We start from the raw sequence: 16911 nt of genomic DNA on the forward strand, positions 1-16911 counted from the left end.
TCAGTAACAGGCAGAGAAAACAACACAAGTTTAAAGCCACATTACCGAAGAATGCCATCTTCATGAGTTGAGTTGGGCAGGACGCCATCAGATGGACTGACAGGTAAATCCACGTCTGGCTGTCCTACCTGTGCGTACACAGGCTTTGGTTCTGAAAGAAGAGAAAATCTAAACTGTGCAGGAAACACTGTACAAAATGGAATAACAGTGCAAGCAACCACTGCATAACCAAACAATGAAAAGTCTGCAAAATACAGTGAAAATGGAAGTTCAGAGAACCTGATCAGGGACATATATACTACATATGCATCTATCAGGGTACATTTTATAGTCAGATATTCTGATATCTTTATAACATGTATGCACATCACATGGTCACCTGTGCTTTCCATAGCTCCAGCTGTTGAAGTCTGAAAAAATCTACTTTTTAGGGAAGAATAACAGAAGAATGTATGAAGAGAGAATCCCTACATTTCTCTGCTGGGACTGTCACTTTCTTAACTATTGTAAAATTTATTTTTAAATATACACATTCCTGCGACTAAGCAAGCAGAGCAGAAAAGAGGTTTGGGGAGAAGGACCTGAGGGACAATAGAATCGGAACCTCTAGGCCTTTCAAGCAACCCTTCAGGATTTCAGAACCCTGCAGGTTTTCACGTCTGGTCTCGTATCCAGCTCGGCAAGGTACACTTCATAAAGGGTTTCTGAAAACACTGTCCACTGGCAAGATAACTTTTAAAAGTATCTGAAGTCAATCTAATGTTTCCCTTTAATGAGCAGTGTTTGAAAAACAACCTCACTCACTGTGAACAGCTGTGAACCACGAATAATTTCTATGTAGAAAATTTGAAAAACTTTCAAGAATGCCTACTCATCTACAGTGACCTCCTATCCACATAAAAATGCTGGAAATACAGAAAAATTCCATGGGTAGTTACCTACATGGGTAGTAGGTAACAACAATAGTAGCAGTAGTAATAACTGCATTTTTGTATCTCCTGTAAATATAATTCTGTAAACTGTAAAACAGTTTAATCTGACTGAATGTTTTCTGCACTTCCTATTTCATAGGCGAGGCTTACCTGGAAGATTGGGTGCTTGTTTCTCATTTCGCTCAACTACAACTTCTTCCACTGTTTTAGGTGTATGATCATCTGCATGCTTTACCGGAGTCGAGATAGCCCCTGGTTTAGAAATTCTCTCTTCCTCTCTGCTCCGGAGACTGTACATTAGTAAAACACAAAGTTATGAGCACATGGTGAAAATCATTTGTAAAGAGCACAAGAACAGCCAAGACAATGTCAGGAAAGGGTGACAAAGGACTTGCTCTAAAAAACACCAAAATACTGTAAAAAAACTCAGTAATTAAAACTAGAGTAGCACTGCCACAGATCGATGTAGAAAAACAGAAAATGGAGAGATACTTCTGCAGGACCAAAGTTTATCATGGAAGCATCAGGCCAAAGGTGCTGGAACAAAACAGTGTGTAATAAGCAGTGTCAGAACTGTTCACTAATCTAGAAAACCTAGCTGACTACGTGTATTAATGACATAGAAGTAAATCAATTTCAGATAAAGTCCTAATTTTTATTATCAAAAATACTTTTAAAGTAAGTCTCAATTAACAAAAGCCATAATATATCAAGTAAATACATAAAAAGCTTTAAAAGGTGTGAAAATAATTGGAAAAAATGTCATATGTAGAACCAAATGAATTTTAAGTTCAAACAACTGAATATTAGCAATTTGACCAAACAATATGTAACAGAAGTTCAATTTAAAACTACACATTGACCCAATAATACATATAATAAGGATTTGATATTTAGACTATATGAGAACTATACATCAGTTTAAAAGAGACAATTCAGGAAAAAAATAACTACTAGGAAGAAGAAATTCACCAGTGAAGAGTGAATAAACACAGACAATAAACAAAAAATATTCAACCTCACTAGTAATGAGAAAAATGCAAATACAAAAAACTAGAGCTCTTACTACTTGTGAGAGTTCTCCAATCATATCAAGCCGTAAGAAGGATATGGAGATACAGACATTTGGAAAAGGACAGTGGAAATAAGTGTAAACACAAAAAAAGTGTACTACTACTTGAGCAAAAAATAGGAGTTATTTATCAAAACAACAACAAAAATGCACATACACAAAAACCTGGAATCCTACTCTTAGATTTATCCTGAAGAAACACACACATACATGTCCAAGAAGATTTTATAAAAACATTTACTCTGATAGCAGCTCAACTAGCAATAAACAAAACTCAGTGCCCATCAACAGTTCCCCCAGAAAAATACAAACTATAAAAAGTGAACTTTATATATATATAAAGGCCAATACATATGCTTCACATAAAAAGATAAATCAAGATCTACCATTTAACGTATTGATAGAAGATTTTATGGCTGAGTTCTCCCAACTCTAAAAAACCTAATATTTTTCTTCAATCATCCTAGATCGTAGAAAAATATAGAAAGCTCCCTAACTCACTTTTTAAAGACTTTTTATTGTAGAAAATCCCATACATACATACATAGAACAGTATCATAAAAATCTCATGTACCTATCTTTAGTATTTTTCAACTTTCTGTTGATTAGCAATTCAACCTTAGGCTAACAGAAGCTTAACACCCAAATCTTGACAATTAACAGTACCAAATGAGAAGACAAAAATATTTTAAAAGATAAATGGAGGGGAAAATTCCAAATAAAATACTGTATTAGAGGATTATTATACTGATACAGTAGTCACAGCAGGGCTGTTTCAAGAGTGCAAGACTAGTTCAGCATTAAAAGTCTACCACATAATTCTATTCAAACATTACAGAAAAAGTTAATACTGGTCAAATGAGCATGTGAAAACAATCAACAGCCATTCCTAATAAAAGTCACAAATAAAGCAAAGATCAGGCAACATAATAATGAAATTATTTTCCGAAACCAAGAGCTATTATCATATTATGTAGTGAAACACTGAATCTATTTGCTCTAAAATCAGTAACAGCACAGTGACACCTGCCAACATTACTGTTATTTACCATTATCTGAAGACTCAGATGACAGAATCATGCAATAATGCTCCTGGAAATACTGGCAGAACACTTTAGTGAGTATAAAAGAATATTAAAAATTATTTGAATTAAAATAACTTTAATTACATTGAGAATTAAATATCCTCAATAATCAGATGGAAATGAAAATAGTAAAGTAAGTAAAAATATCTCTACAACAATAGCATTAAAAATTATACATCTATACAAACCTAGACTAGGGGAGATCTCCCTAAAATGCAAGTTAAAAATTCAAAAGCCATGAAAAAACAACACCCCAGAAAAATGAGCAACATAAATGAACCAGAAATATACTAAACAAGAAATTCGACATGGATAATATCACAAAAAGATGGTCAGTTCCACTAGTCAGGAAATCAACTGATAAGAAGTCACCATTTTGCAGCCATTAGACTGGTACACATGGAATTCTGAGAAACAAACGAAAGCACTGCCACGTGTGTATCACTGAATCACTTTCCTACACACTTGAAACTAACATTCTAAATTAAATATACTTCAATTTTAAGAGCAAGAAAAAATGTAAACACTACTTTTGAAAAGTAATCTGGCACTAACCATGAAAAATTTTAAATGCCAACACATGTTTTAAGTATTTTAACAGTTAAAAAAGCCAATATATGAACCCATGGACAAAAATGAAAAAGACCTAGAAACAGACTTTCCATAATATGGAAAATTTCTGATCAAATGAAAAAGCTAAAAGGATGCTTACCTTGTGTTATGTGAAATAAGCTAACAACTGGGGAATAACGTGCAGAGCATGATATTTTAAAATTCTTTGCAAAACACACAGAAACTCTCTATATGATGCTAAACATTGACCCAAGTACAGAGAAAAGCTTACTTCAAATCTGAGATCCAGATGTAGTGGAGTTGGTGGCTGTGGCCTGTGTCACTTGTTCTAATGAGCATACAATGCTTTCATAATTGAAGATAAAAAACTAAAATCTTAAACTTACAATGAAACAGTGTTGTAACTAGAGATAGGAAAATAGCCCCCAAACAAAATGTGAAGAACAAATGGCAGAATACATGTGGTGAGACACCACTGAGGTATTAAAGACCACTTTTCCCCACAGCTGCACGTGCGTGTGCGCACACACACACACACACCCCATGTGCAGAATTACCAGACAGATGCGGGTGACAGCGGTTCATAAAGGGGGAAGCAGATACAACAGCAGCCCAGAGAAACCTTAGATTTATCTTGACTGTTTCAATTTTCAGGTGGCTCAGACAGTAAAGAATCTGCCTGCAATGCAGTAGACATAGGAGACATGCGTTCAATCCCTGGGTGGGGAAGATGCCCTGGAGGAGGTGGCATGGCAGTATTCTTGCCTGGAAATCTCATGGACAGAGGAGACTGGTGGGCTATAGTCCATAAGGTCACATCTTCTTATGAAAGACTGAAAAGTTTTATTTTAAAATAATGATTATTTAAAGATGAAATTAAGTCTAACTTTAAAGAATTCCATAGTCCATATTATTAGCAGTCCCTTACCAGGAAAAACATTTCTTCCTGATGTTCTCCAGAAAGATTAAAACATATGCTTTTTTTATAAGAAAAGTTTTCAGAGTTCTATTTTTAAGTTAATTTAACTACTCTGGGGAGGGGGTATTCCAGTTTTAAATAATATATATTAAAAGAGCTGCATGTAAGTAAAACAGTCTTTTAGTAAAATATACACACACACACATGTATGCCAAGATATTTTCTAGCTCAAACCAGAATGAACTACTTTTAAATCATAAAAAGTTAAACTTTTTAGCCACTGCTTATGTAATAATGGGGTGGCTTCCTTGGTGGCTCAGATGGTAAAGAATGTGCCTGCAATATGGGAAACCCAGGTTCAGTCCCTTAGTTGGGAAGATCCCATGGAGAAGGGAATGACTACTCACTCCACTGAGCTACTCACTATTCTTGCCTGGAGAACTCTATGAACAGAGGAGCCTGGTGGGCCACAGTTCATGGGTTGCAAAGACTCAGACACTGGCTGAGGAACTGACACTATGTGTTAGTCTCACATACAATTAGTCTAAGTATAAATAAACACAATTAAGCTATCTGCAAACTGTTCTAGGTGATTCATAATAAAAAGGGCAATACAAAATAGTAAATTCTTCTTGCATTTTTTACTCTAAAAATACAAATGTACATATGAACATTTTGAAGAGATCAAGGTTAAATAACTACATAATTTTAATAGTTCTACAAATTCTGTTGCTTTGCAACTGGCTTAAAACTATCTGTTTAATAAAGATCACATTTCTGGACTTTCCTGGTGGTCTAGTGGTTAAGAATCTGCCTACCAATGCAGGGTTTGATCCTTGGTCTGGGAAGATCCCATGTGCCACGGGGTAAATAAGCCCGTGTACCACAATTACTGAAGCCTGTACTCCAAACCAGAGAAAACTGCATTGAGAAGCCCACACACCATGACTAGAGAGTAGCTCCCACTCTCTCTAACCAGAGAAAGCTCACACGCACCAACAGATTTTTTTTTTTAAGTTGCAAGTTTAAAAAACAATTTCCAATTCCAATTGATTTTCTTCCTTTCCTTTAACTGAAAAACAAAACAAAACAAAAAAAACTTCCTGAATCTACAACATGACTAAGTAACACTGATGATAACTAAGAATCAAAGATAATATTTTAATGTGACCATCCTCCCCAGTGGTAACCAGGCCTTATAATAGGGCTCCTGCTCCATACAGCACACAAAAATTCCACAAGTATTTCATTTTTGGCTAATTTTCATTCTCTTCTGACTACCACCTTTCATTAATGTAATTACTACACCTTAACACTGCAGATCAGTGGAACTCACATCATTCTATTAAACTGTTCACATGATCAACATTTTAAAAAATCATTGTTCTTTTTAGTGCATTTCCATTATCTACCAAAAGGTGGAGGCATTATTCAATACATATAGATCTAGAGCCATGCTGTTAACAGAATCATGAAGAAAGTCACTTATGTAGCTTGAAATTTTCTAAAACTCATATTAAATAAATGAGGTGAAATCAAATAATACATTTTAACTCAATATACTTAAAATATTAAGAATCATAAACCATAAAGTAATCATAATTACAAATAAATCAGTAAGTAATCATAAATTAGGAGCTTCCCTGGTGGCTCAGATGGTAAAGCGCAGTGCCTGCAATATGGGAGACCAGGGTTCGATGGAGACCAGGGTTCGATCCCTGGGTTGAGAAGATCTCCTGGAGAAGGAAATGGTGACCCACTCCAGTATTCCTGCCTGGAGAATCCCAGGGATGGAGGAGCCTGGTAGGCTTACAGTCCATGGGGTGGCAAAGAGTCGGACACGACTGAGCGACTTCACTTCACTTCACCCATTGTTTTTTGGTGTACTCAGCCATCAAACTCCAGAGTGTATTTGAAAGTGTTAGCTGCTCAGTCGTGTCTGACCCTTTGTGACCCCATGGAGTGCAGCCCGCCAGGCTCCTTTGTCCATGGGATTCTCCAGGCAAGAATGCTGGAGTGGGTTGCCATGCCTTCCTCCAGGGGATCTTCCTGATCCAGGGATGAGAATCTTATGTCTCCTACATTGGCAGGCGGGTTCTTTACCACTAGCGCCACCTGGGAAGCCCCAAAGTTCTGTGGAAGACAACTGTTAAGACAGAGTCTCTGAGAGAGTTTTTAGTCACATAAACAAACTCAATGGAAACAGAGCCTTAAGTCTTATCCCGTCAACTCTGTGTGAGAATAGCAGATATAACACACACTCAACCAGATCAGTAACAGATGGCTTTAAGAGCAAGACTTCAGGTGTGAAGTCACAGCTGTCTGGGGCCATTTAGTGCAGGCAGAGGGCAGGCAGCTGGATCAGAGGGGCATGGAGAAATAGGGACAGGGGAAGGGGTTTTCTCCTCCGGGTCCCCTTAGTAGGCAGGCAGGCCCCAGGTGGCGCATACTGGGAAAGGGCGGCTCAGCGGCAGCAGCTTTCTGACACTTCCGAGGGTGCTCAGGCACTTGGTCTCTGACAAGACAGGTCCTCAAGCACTGCTCTCCCTGGGCCCTCAGAGGGCAGGTTCCCTGTAAGTCCACCCAACGACACCCCATAGTGAGCCTCAGGCACGTGGGGCGGGCTCCACCTCAGCACCACTGCTGTTAACCTCCTCATATGTGATCCTCACATTCTTCAGAGTTCTCTTTCCTTTCCTACTGGCTAATCCTCTGTCGCTTCAATCTTGTTATATTTAACCTCTCTATATTAAACCTGTTCTGCTGAAACTGTGCTGTTTCTTGGACCCTGATGAAATATACCAGACTACCAACTCTTCAAATTTTATTTCTGATTTCTAGCTCTCAAACACCTCCCAAGAGACTGGTTATATCTTATTTAAAAGTAATCTGAATATAGAAAATAAACTGAGGCTGAATGTTCACTGTAATAAAACATCCTTTTATAAAGCCCATTTCCTGTTACCTAAGAAATGACTCATCCTACGAAAGCAACTTTATACTTTCCTTTCAGAAACATTTATCGCATGCAGGTTGGCAAGAACTACATAGTTTAAAATGAAAACAAAAAACCAGGTGCCCTTACCAGTGGTCTTTAAAGGGCACCTAGTTTTTGTTTTCATTTTAAACTATGTAGTTCTTGCCAACCTGCATGCGATAAATGTTTCTGAAATGAAAGTATAAAGTTGCTTTCATAGGATGAGTCGTATCACCGACTCGATGGACACTGAGTTTGAGTGAACTTCAGGAGTTGGTGATGGACAGGGAGGCCTCGCGTGCTGCAATTTACGGGGTCGCAAAGAGCTGGACACAACTGAGCGACTGAACTGAACGACCACTGGAGTATCTCGACCCTAATAGTAAAAAACAGAAACTCAGAAAGTAACTTAAACCAGGCTCCCAAGTTCTTCTCCACTGACAGAGTTCAGCACGGTGGGCCCCTAACACATACGAGGAAGAAAAACCAAGGTGCAATCAAGTCTGATAACTCAGAATGCTCCCACCAGTTAATCCCCTAAGTTATATATGCAAACACACAGATATTACACACTGCAGTTTCTCCTCGACAGCAACTCAAAAATTACAGCATGGCATAGTGGATTAGAGGGTGAGCAAGGCAGAGTGAGCACTATGGAGATTCTGGGTAGGTGCTCAGGCAGAGAAGCGAGAGCTGCCCCTGTGCGTGCTGAGAGAGCAAGGAATGACCACCATACATTCACTGGACTGTATCTGCAAGCTAAGCTCTCACAATTTAAAATCTGTTCTTTATACACTGCAACATTTTCTAGAAATACATGTGGTGTATGCTTTTGAAGAAATAATGCCTGTACTGCTCACTGTGACAAGCAGCTTTCATGATGCCTATCAGTCTGCACAGAGATTCTCCTCCTGCGTGTTCGTTTGGTTTGATGGTGACAACAAAGTAACCTAGCCACCTGAATTAGAAAGAAAACAGACCCATCATTCTGCAAGTGTAATTTCTGAAGAAATGAACAACTTTTAGTAAGGAATGACTGAAGAAAAACTAAGAAGGAAGGGTATCCCTCTGCACCTCGAATACTCTATAGTGATGAGCCAGCCCCCTTACTGACATTCCTGTCAATCAGAACGAGGCAGTGCCCCAGTGAGGCTCCCAGCTCCATCCTGAGCAGAGTCTCAGTCCAGAGCAGGCAGTGGAACAACATTGAATAAAATATACAGAACCTAGCAACAAGCATCAAGTGATTTAACAAAATCACTGTAATAACACTCTCTGCTGCTGCTGCTGCGTCACTTCAGTCGTGTCCGACTCTGTGTGACCCCAGAGACGGCAGCCCACCAGGCTGCCCCGTCCCTGGGATTCTCCAGGCAAGAACACTGGAGTGGGTTGCCATTTCCTTCTCCAATTAACACTCTCTACACACATATTATTTTTTAATTTACAAACAAAACTATTTTAACATCCTAGACCAGGGAGGGACTGGCAGACTTTTTCTGTAAATGGCTCCGTGGGCCAGGCACTCTCTGCCAACTTTTCACGGTTATGACACTGCAGGATGGGTTCCAACAAAACTTTATTTGCAAAACCAGGCAGCAGGCTGGATCTGGCCCACTAGCTGCAGTTTGCCAGCTGCCGTTCTAGACAACGACAAGGGTACACTGTTCATGTGATTATAAGAAGTGAGCACGTGTGCTGTGCTCGGAACTCAGCTCTCTAAGAAAAGAACGTCATGTAGAGGAATCTGGAGAAGGCAATGGCACCCCACTCCAGTACTCTTGCCTGGAAAATCCCATGGACCGAGGACCTCGGTGGGCCGCAGTCCATGGGGTCACTAAGAGTCGGACACGACTGAGCGACTTCACTTTCACTTTTCACTTTCATTTATCGGAGAAGGAAACGGCAACCCACTCCAGTGTTCTTGCCTGGAGAATCCCAGGGACAGGGGAGCCTGGTGGGCTGCTGTCTATGGGGTCGCACAGAGTTGGACATGACTGAAGCGACTTAGCAGCAGCAGCAGAGGAACCTACTTAGGTCACAAGGGAAGGCTCTAAAGGTTTCTGTTCCCTTGAGTAACCTTCCCTTTCTTTCTCTACTCCAGGAAGGGCAAACACTTGAGTCTGTTTAAAGGCCAAGAGGCTTTAATTCTCTTGTCAACAACATAACCCTGGACTTTATCCTTAGCTTAAATGACTAGCCTACGGAATGAGGAAATCGTCTTAGAAATGGTCAATGTGAGCACACAGGAAAGCACATGTGGACAGTCTACAGCATGAACTGCTCCTACTACCAATCACTGTAATAAAGGAAGCCGCTAATATCTGGGCCAGGTGTTCCAATCACCTTTCACAACTTTGTGGTGTATGATGCCTTCTTTACATCAAATGAGGAAACTAAAGCTCAGAGAGGGATTCAAGGTGGTGCAAGTAACCAATGACAGGCTGGGGCTCAAACCCAGGAAAACTGGCTTCAAAGTCCAAAGAGATGACTGCATTCTGTTGCTTCTGACAACAGAAGGTTGCTCCATTTCTGACAAAATGAAGGTTACTATTCTCTGCAGGTAACTGCAGTCTTACAAACACAGAGATATTCAGAAATCCAGGGGAGGCAGTAGTGTTTTACACACTAAACAAACTTTTCTCACTTGTCTTTTTCTATCACTTTTTAAACTGCAGAATTATAACATTTGTAAAACAAAAGCATCTGTTTAAACAACACAAGGACGTTCCATGGTGTTTTTTATACTAGGATTTTACTCTCATACTATATCTAAAGACGGATGAAACACATGCTGGAATCAAGACTACCAAGAGAAATATCAATAATCTCATATATGCAGATGACACCACCATTATGTCAGAAAGCAATGAGGAACTAAAGAGCCTCTTGATGAAAGTGAAAGAGGAGAATTACAAAATTGGCTTAAAACTCAACATTCAGAAAACTAGGATCATGGCATCCGGTCCCATCACTTCATGGCCAACAGATGGGGAAACAGTGTCAGACTTTATTTTGGGGGGGCTCCAAAATCACTGCAGATGGTGACTACAACCATGAAATTAAAAGACGCTTGCTCCTTGGAAGAAAAGTTATGACCAACCTAGACAGCATATTAAAATGCAGAGACATTACTTTGCCAACAAAGGTCTGTCTAGACAAAGCTATGGTTTTCCCAATAGTCATGTATGGATGTGAGAGTTGGACTATAAAGACAGCTGAGCACCGAAGAAATGATGCTTTTGAACTGTAGTGTTGGATAAGACTCTTGAGAGTCCCTTGGACTGCAAGGAGATCCAACCAGTCCATCCTAAAGGAAATCTGTCCTGAATCTTCATCAGAAGGACTGATGCTGAAGCTGAAACTCCCAATACTTTGGCCACCAGATGCAAAGAACAGACTCGTTGGAAAAGATGCTGGGAAAGATTGAAGGCAGGAGGAGAAGAAGCCGACAGAGGATGAGATGGTTGGATGTCATCACTGACTGACGGACATGAGTCTGAGCAAACTCTGGGAGCTGGTGATGGACAGGGAAGCCTGGAGTGCTGCAATCCCTGAGGTCGCAAAGGTCAGACATGACTGAGTGACTGAACTGATATCTAAAGTGTTTCTCAAAATGCAAGGACACTCTAAATTAAAATTGCACAGTTGTTTGGATTTTAATAGTAACTTTATGGAGGAAATAAAACCTTTAAGCAACTGGTACTATTTTTTCATCCTGCCTTTAGGCAGGTTAAAGTTTCAGGAATTATATTATCAGCACAAACATGAAAATAAATCTGCAGACTTTTTGTCTTCTGTAGCCAAAATACTGTCTTCTCCTTAGGATCTGCTATGTGGTAACATGCAGAAGAGAATGCTATTATATTAGAAACTTAAAGTATTATTCCCTGCCTCCATCCCAGATGAACTCAGAAGCAGGCCCAAGATTCTATATTTTTCAAAGATCTCATATAACTGGTGTCACCTATAAGAATACTTGAGGCTCTCAAGAGAAGTAAAACACTCCAATATAATAGGAAGACACCTAAAAAAAAATTTTTTTAACCCTCTTCAACATTTAAAGTTACAGATGCCAAATATTTAGGAAATCTAAATGAAAAAAATGTAGGTACTAAAAAGACCTATCTAAAGTTTAGAATTTGGTTACAATAGATACAAATGGCCAAAATTTTCATGAGTCTTTCTTTCTTTCTTTTTAAAGGAAAATCATGTCCAAACTGATTGCTGCTAGCCTGGCTTCTAGGAGAGAGAACTGTGTTAGGACTGCACCACGCCCCATGACTCATCTGGGTGTCAGCTCTATTGCTGTGTATGTGCTGCGGGCAGCCGTCCTTTTCCAGGTAAGGGATGCGCCATGTCAGCAAGATTTTCAGAATTAAGATGTTAATGTACAGCAGTTAAAATTAGTAATTGGTTATTAGTCAGTTTTGCATGTAACGTACTATAATATTCCTTAAAAAATCATTATAATGTTAATTACAAAGATCAGGGTTAATACAATTTATAAATCTAAAATCTGAAATTCAGAAAGAATCAGATTCACAAATAGCTAAAATCAGCAGTGTGCAACAACTGTGTCAGGGTGATTTCTGAAAGTCTTCAGGAAAGCTCTCTTCCGGGAGGTACTTCTCATTTGTTTCCTCAGCATCCTTGGGAAACACTCGCTGTATCCACTTCTGGGCATTCTATCTCTTGTTTCTCTTGGCAATTTTAGTGATTTCATGGCTTAGGTGAACACCACCTTCATGCAAGTCAGTCACAAACAATCACAGTGAATCTTAAACTGGTCAGCTCTGGACTTGACTAAGTGCACACAGAAGAGCTCCACGTGGACTGCTGCTAAAACCTAGGTCCACTGTTGGCCAACAGAGCCCTGAGCACGTCCAGAAATCTTACATAAAATGCTACATGTATCTGTGAATGTGCATCTTTCTGGAGAGAAAGATCATCTTTTTTTTTTCAGATTCTCAAATGTGCATGTGACCCCCTCAGAACATAAACTCAGGTAAGTCACATAATACTAGCATGGCAGACCCTTTGACATAAATAAATACCACACAGTGTACTTTAAAGGGAAAAACAAAAGTCCAGGTTAATCTCCACTAAAAGATACTACCATACACATTTAATTTGTCCTAAAACTTGTTAGCATCTTCTAATGCAGTAGCTAAGCAAACTGCAGCCAAGAGCCAACTGTATTTTTAAAAATAAAGTTTTACTGGAAAACAGCCATGTCTATTCATTTACATACTATCTACAGTAGTTTTGAGCCACTAAGACAGAGGTGAGTGGTGACAAGATTTGGATCACATACCTAAAACATTTTTGACTGACTTCTGTTATTCCAGGTAAGAAATACATAAACTGATGGAGAAACACAAAGCAAATTTAAGTAATCAAAAGAAAATCTATCTTCTAGTTTTATTTCTAAGCAAAACCAGAAGCATGCATCAAGCACACACACCACTGTTTTACTTTACACAACAGAGAGTGATTACCTGCCACTGCTGGGCTGCTGTGGAGAGTGTCTAGAATGGTCAGAAGGCTCGGACCGCTGGTCAGGAGACCGAGAGCGGCTGTGACGGGGAGGCCGGTCGTGGGATCGCCCTGAATGGTCTGATGCCAGTGACTGGATTTCTGAAATATCTGTTAAACAAAAGGGTGCTGTTTATTTTCCCAAGATTATAGTAAAATATAAGGCACTCCAATGATAAAGGAAATAAATTACTAAATACAATTTCCCATACAATGGTGGATTTAAGCATTAACTTAAACTCAAACATGTCCGACCTTCCCACTTTAAGCAACAGATCACCTTGAGGGTCTCTAGAAACAGAACCACACTCACCGTCCCTCTCAGAGGCGTCAGCAGAGTGGATGCTGTCAGAAAGGTCAGGGACATTCAGCAGGGTAGCCCGCTCATCTCTCTGAACCACCATCTTTAACTTGCCCTTAGACCTCTCGATCAGCGTCTTCGCATCTGTCAGTGACATGTTTTCCGTCACGGTACCATTTATCTGCAACAGAAAAGAAACTGTAGTTTGAAGCTAAATGACAAAAATACAAGCATTAACTTAGACATGGACAGCAATATCTCAGCTGCTCCCAGGCTTGCTCTGAGAGCTAAAATATTCCCTTTACACTTTCCTAAACTATCAAAGTACTCCTTCCCGAAATGATAAACCTTCACTACACTCACTACACAGCTGCTCTGCCAGAGGAGCCCACATCACACCCTCTACCTCTTCCTGGTCACTTTCTGTGACTTATGAGCAAACCAATAAAGCTGACATTTCAGTAACATCTGGAGGAGTCATCAAAACCACTTAAAGTGGAACAACAGGCAAATCTGTCTACAAAGTAACTCCTGTTAGTGAATAATATGCTTCTGGAGCTATTAATTCTCCAGGACAACACAACGCCCAAAGAAAAGCATCAGTCTTGACATGCAGTAACAGTCATGGCAGGCTATACCGTCCCCCAAATACTGATTTCTAATTCTTCTTGGAAAAATCCATTCAAATATGAAAAGGAGCTATGTGGTCACACTAGAACTTGTTTCTATTGCAGTTCATCAAAATGTTAAGAACATGACTATACCTTCAATACAACATCGCCTTCTTGAATATTGCCATCTCTTGCTGCCAAACTATCTTGTGAAATTTCCTTCACAAATATATGGCTGGCCAATCGAAGACCATATTCTGAAATAATATATTTAAATGTCTTTAGTGTAAAATCCCAAGACACTTAAATAGAGTTTAAAAGTATGAAACAAATAATCACTGCATAAAGAAAGTTTTTAAGTACAATCAATAAGTTATTGGCCTTCCTGCAAAGAAGACATTTCCTCGTGTCATCAGAAATTGTCACCATCAGTGTGAAAGCACAGGGCAAGTCCGTGGTCCAACAGCAGACTGACACTCATGCCCTCACTGTGCAGAGAGAGAGGACTGAAGAGAAGACCATCCCCTCTGACCTGTCAGGCTGATGCACAAGGTTCTTAGAAAGTTTAATGATAACAATTCTGAAAACAAATACCCTGGGAAGCTCAATGATTTTAGTGATGACTTGTATTACCATGTGTATACAATTTTTGTTTCCCCCAGTTCCTACAGAAGAGGATTTTGGGTCCTAAACCCATCCAACTCCGAGAGGCATATGCAGAACATCAGCACGAGCCACTAGAACTAGGGCCTGGAAGGAGCCGAGCAGAGAGGGGAGCAGTTAAGGATGCCAGTCCTTCCAGCAGCCAGCAGAGCACCCAGGATGCAGCAGCAGGAACAGGACCTGTGGGCAGGGGAGCAGTCAGAACTAAAGATATTACCAGCAGAGTCCAAAAACCCATCCAGGGGCCTGCAGAGCGATGGACTATTTTTTTAAAATTAGAACAATATACAATCAGTATAATGTCTATAGGAACAAGATTGCTCCTGGTTGTGTTAGGAATCTAACTGGGAGCAAGAAAAATAGAAGGGAAATAAGTGTTATTTTTAAGGTGGGCTAAGACTTGCTACTCAGGCTTTTAGAAGCTACATCAAAGTTACAGTTTAACTTAAGGTAAACATATAAAGAGTGTTGACAAAAATAACTGGGACAAAAAAAAAAAAAAAAGACTTTACAGAATCTACACAGTCTACTCTGTGCTTCAGAAACAGTCATCATATCTCTCAGAAATAAAGTGTTGATTAAAAGACTGTCCTTATTTAGGATTTAAAAATTATAAATGGAAAAAAAAATTATAAATGGCCCATACAGAGATGACTGAAATATTTCCTGTATATGAAAGAATCATTTATCCCAAGTATTTCTCTGGTAAATATGAAGGACGTGGGAGGCTCTACAGAGAAAAGCAGCAAGAGGCAGCCCCGTGCTCTGGCAGCAGGGAAAGGATGTCACCACAGTCCAGCTTCGGTGGAGCTCAGACCAGGCAGTACAGCACTCTGTGCCAGGGGAGGGTCACAGAGGGCACCTCCCCCTCGGCCCCGAGAAGCAAACACTAAAGCTGACGCTCCATCTAAGAAACACTGCCACTAAAGCTGAAGAGTGAGGTTGTGTGTGTGTGTGTGGGGGGGGGCGGGCAGTGGCACAAACAGAATGGCTAAAAACAGACACAGCAGAAGGCATGAAGGAAGACGAGGCAAGTTTGATGAAGCCTAAGTGTAGGTAGAGTCAGGCACAGCAGCGCCCCAGAGGCCCTGTAACCCAAGGAGCAGAACCAACAGGAGCCCCAGGGATGAGCTCACAAGGGTGAGTGAGTCCAGTTAAGAAAGGGCGGTGTGGTGCTCCTCAGTGAGCCCCACCACCCCACCGCCAAAACCCATGTGAGTTGACTTGACAGTAGTGATCATTTTCTAGTGTGTATGCACCTCAAGCATCACACTGCACACCTCAGATATACACAACTTTACATACTAACACATACTGTTTATCACATGTCAGCAACGATGGGAGAAGAGAAGGTGCTGGTGGCCTGGATGAGGGGTGGGGGTGGAGAAGGGAGGAGCAGGACAGCAGGGCGGCTGCACACTCAGCAGACACAGGGAAGCCGAGCAGACAGCGGCGCAGGTAATCATGCCACAGTGAGTGTGGCTGGCCTGAGACACCAGGTGCAGAAGGACAATCAATGGGCTACTGTGTAAGAAACATGAGGAAACATTCCAAGAGGGACACGGGAGTTTTGCTGGAGATGTGCTGAGTCTGAGGGCCATGGAGGATGCTTCAGTGAACAGGTCTGAGCCAGCCGGGACCCTGGGGTGCACACAGGCGTGGGGAAGGAGCTGCACCATCATGAGAGCTCCTCAACACCCCAGGAAAAAAATCACAGAACACTGGAAGGTAGGATGAATATAATGAGCTTGCCAAGGCTACAGAAGGTGGGGGAAGCCCTGACACCCGCAGCATTGCAGAAGCCAAAAGAAAACATGAAAAAATGGAGTGGTGAACTATGAAATGGTGCTGAAAAGGTAAGATACAGACTGGAAATTCCTACTGGATTCAGTGTGACCAGTTCCAGGAGCAGATACCAGAGCACCCACCAGATACTGAAGTGGGGGGCAGTGACTAGTCCTGGGAGCAGGTACAGAGAGGGGGCTGAAGCGTGCGTGGTGAACGAGAAGCAGCATTTCTGAACACAGACCGTCTGACTAAGGAGTCCGTGGACAAGGGAGCAGGAGCTGTGAGGAGGGGATGCTTCAGGTTTCGGGAAAGCAAATCAAAGCCAAGCTGGAGAGACTATTGCGCCTTTTCGTCAAAGCTGTCACACAGTGCTTTCCTGTGTGGGAGAGACACACCCACAGCAGTGCTGCGAGGCGCCCACCAGACTCTTCTGGTATGGACTGTGACTACCTGAG

General features: G+C 40.8%; 1 protein-coding gene across 7 annotated transcripts in view; it reads right to left on the reverse strand.

Moving 5' to 3' along the window:
• TJP1 (tight junction protein 1) overlaps positions 1-16911 on the reverse strand; it is a 163328-nt gene that overhangs the window by 29942 nt on the left and 116475 nt on the right. For all 7 annotated transcript variants that reach the window (XM_010843257.1, XM_010843258.1, XM_010843262.1 and 4 more), the window contains exons 6-10: positions 14159-14262; positions 13407-13575; positions 13057-13204; positions 1083-1222; positions 46-151 (exon numbers count right to left, since the gene is read on the reverse strand). In XM_010843257.1, the coding sequence (XP_010841559.1) occupies positions 46-151; positions 1083-1222; positions 13057-13204; positions 13407-13575; positions 14159-14262 (667 nt within the window). The remainder of the gene's footprint in view (positions 1-45; positions 152-1082; positions 1223-13056; positions 13205-13406; positions 13576-14158; positions 14263-16911) is intronic.

This window comes from Bison bison, unplaced genomic scaffold, assembly GCF_000754665.1.
Source record: "Bison bison bison isolate TAMUID 2011002044 unplaced genomic scaffold, Bison_UMD1.0 scf7180017864181, whole genome shotgun sequence".
In the NCBI taxonomy this organism is placed as follows: domain Eukaryota; kingdom Metazoa; phylum Chordata; class Mammalia; order Artiodactyla; family Bovidae; genus Bison; species Bison bison.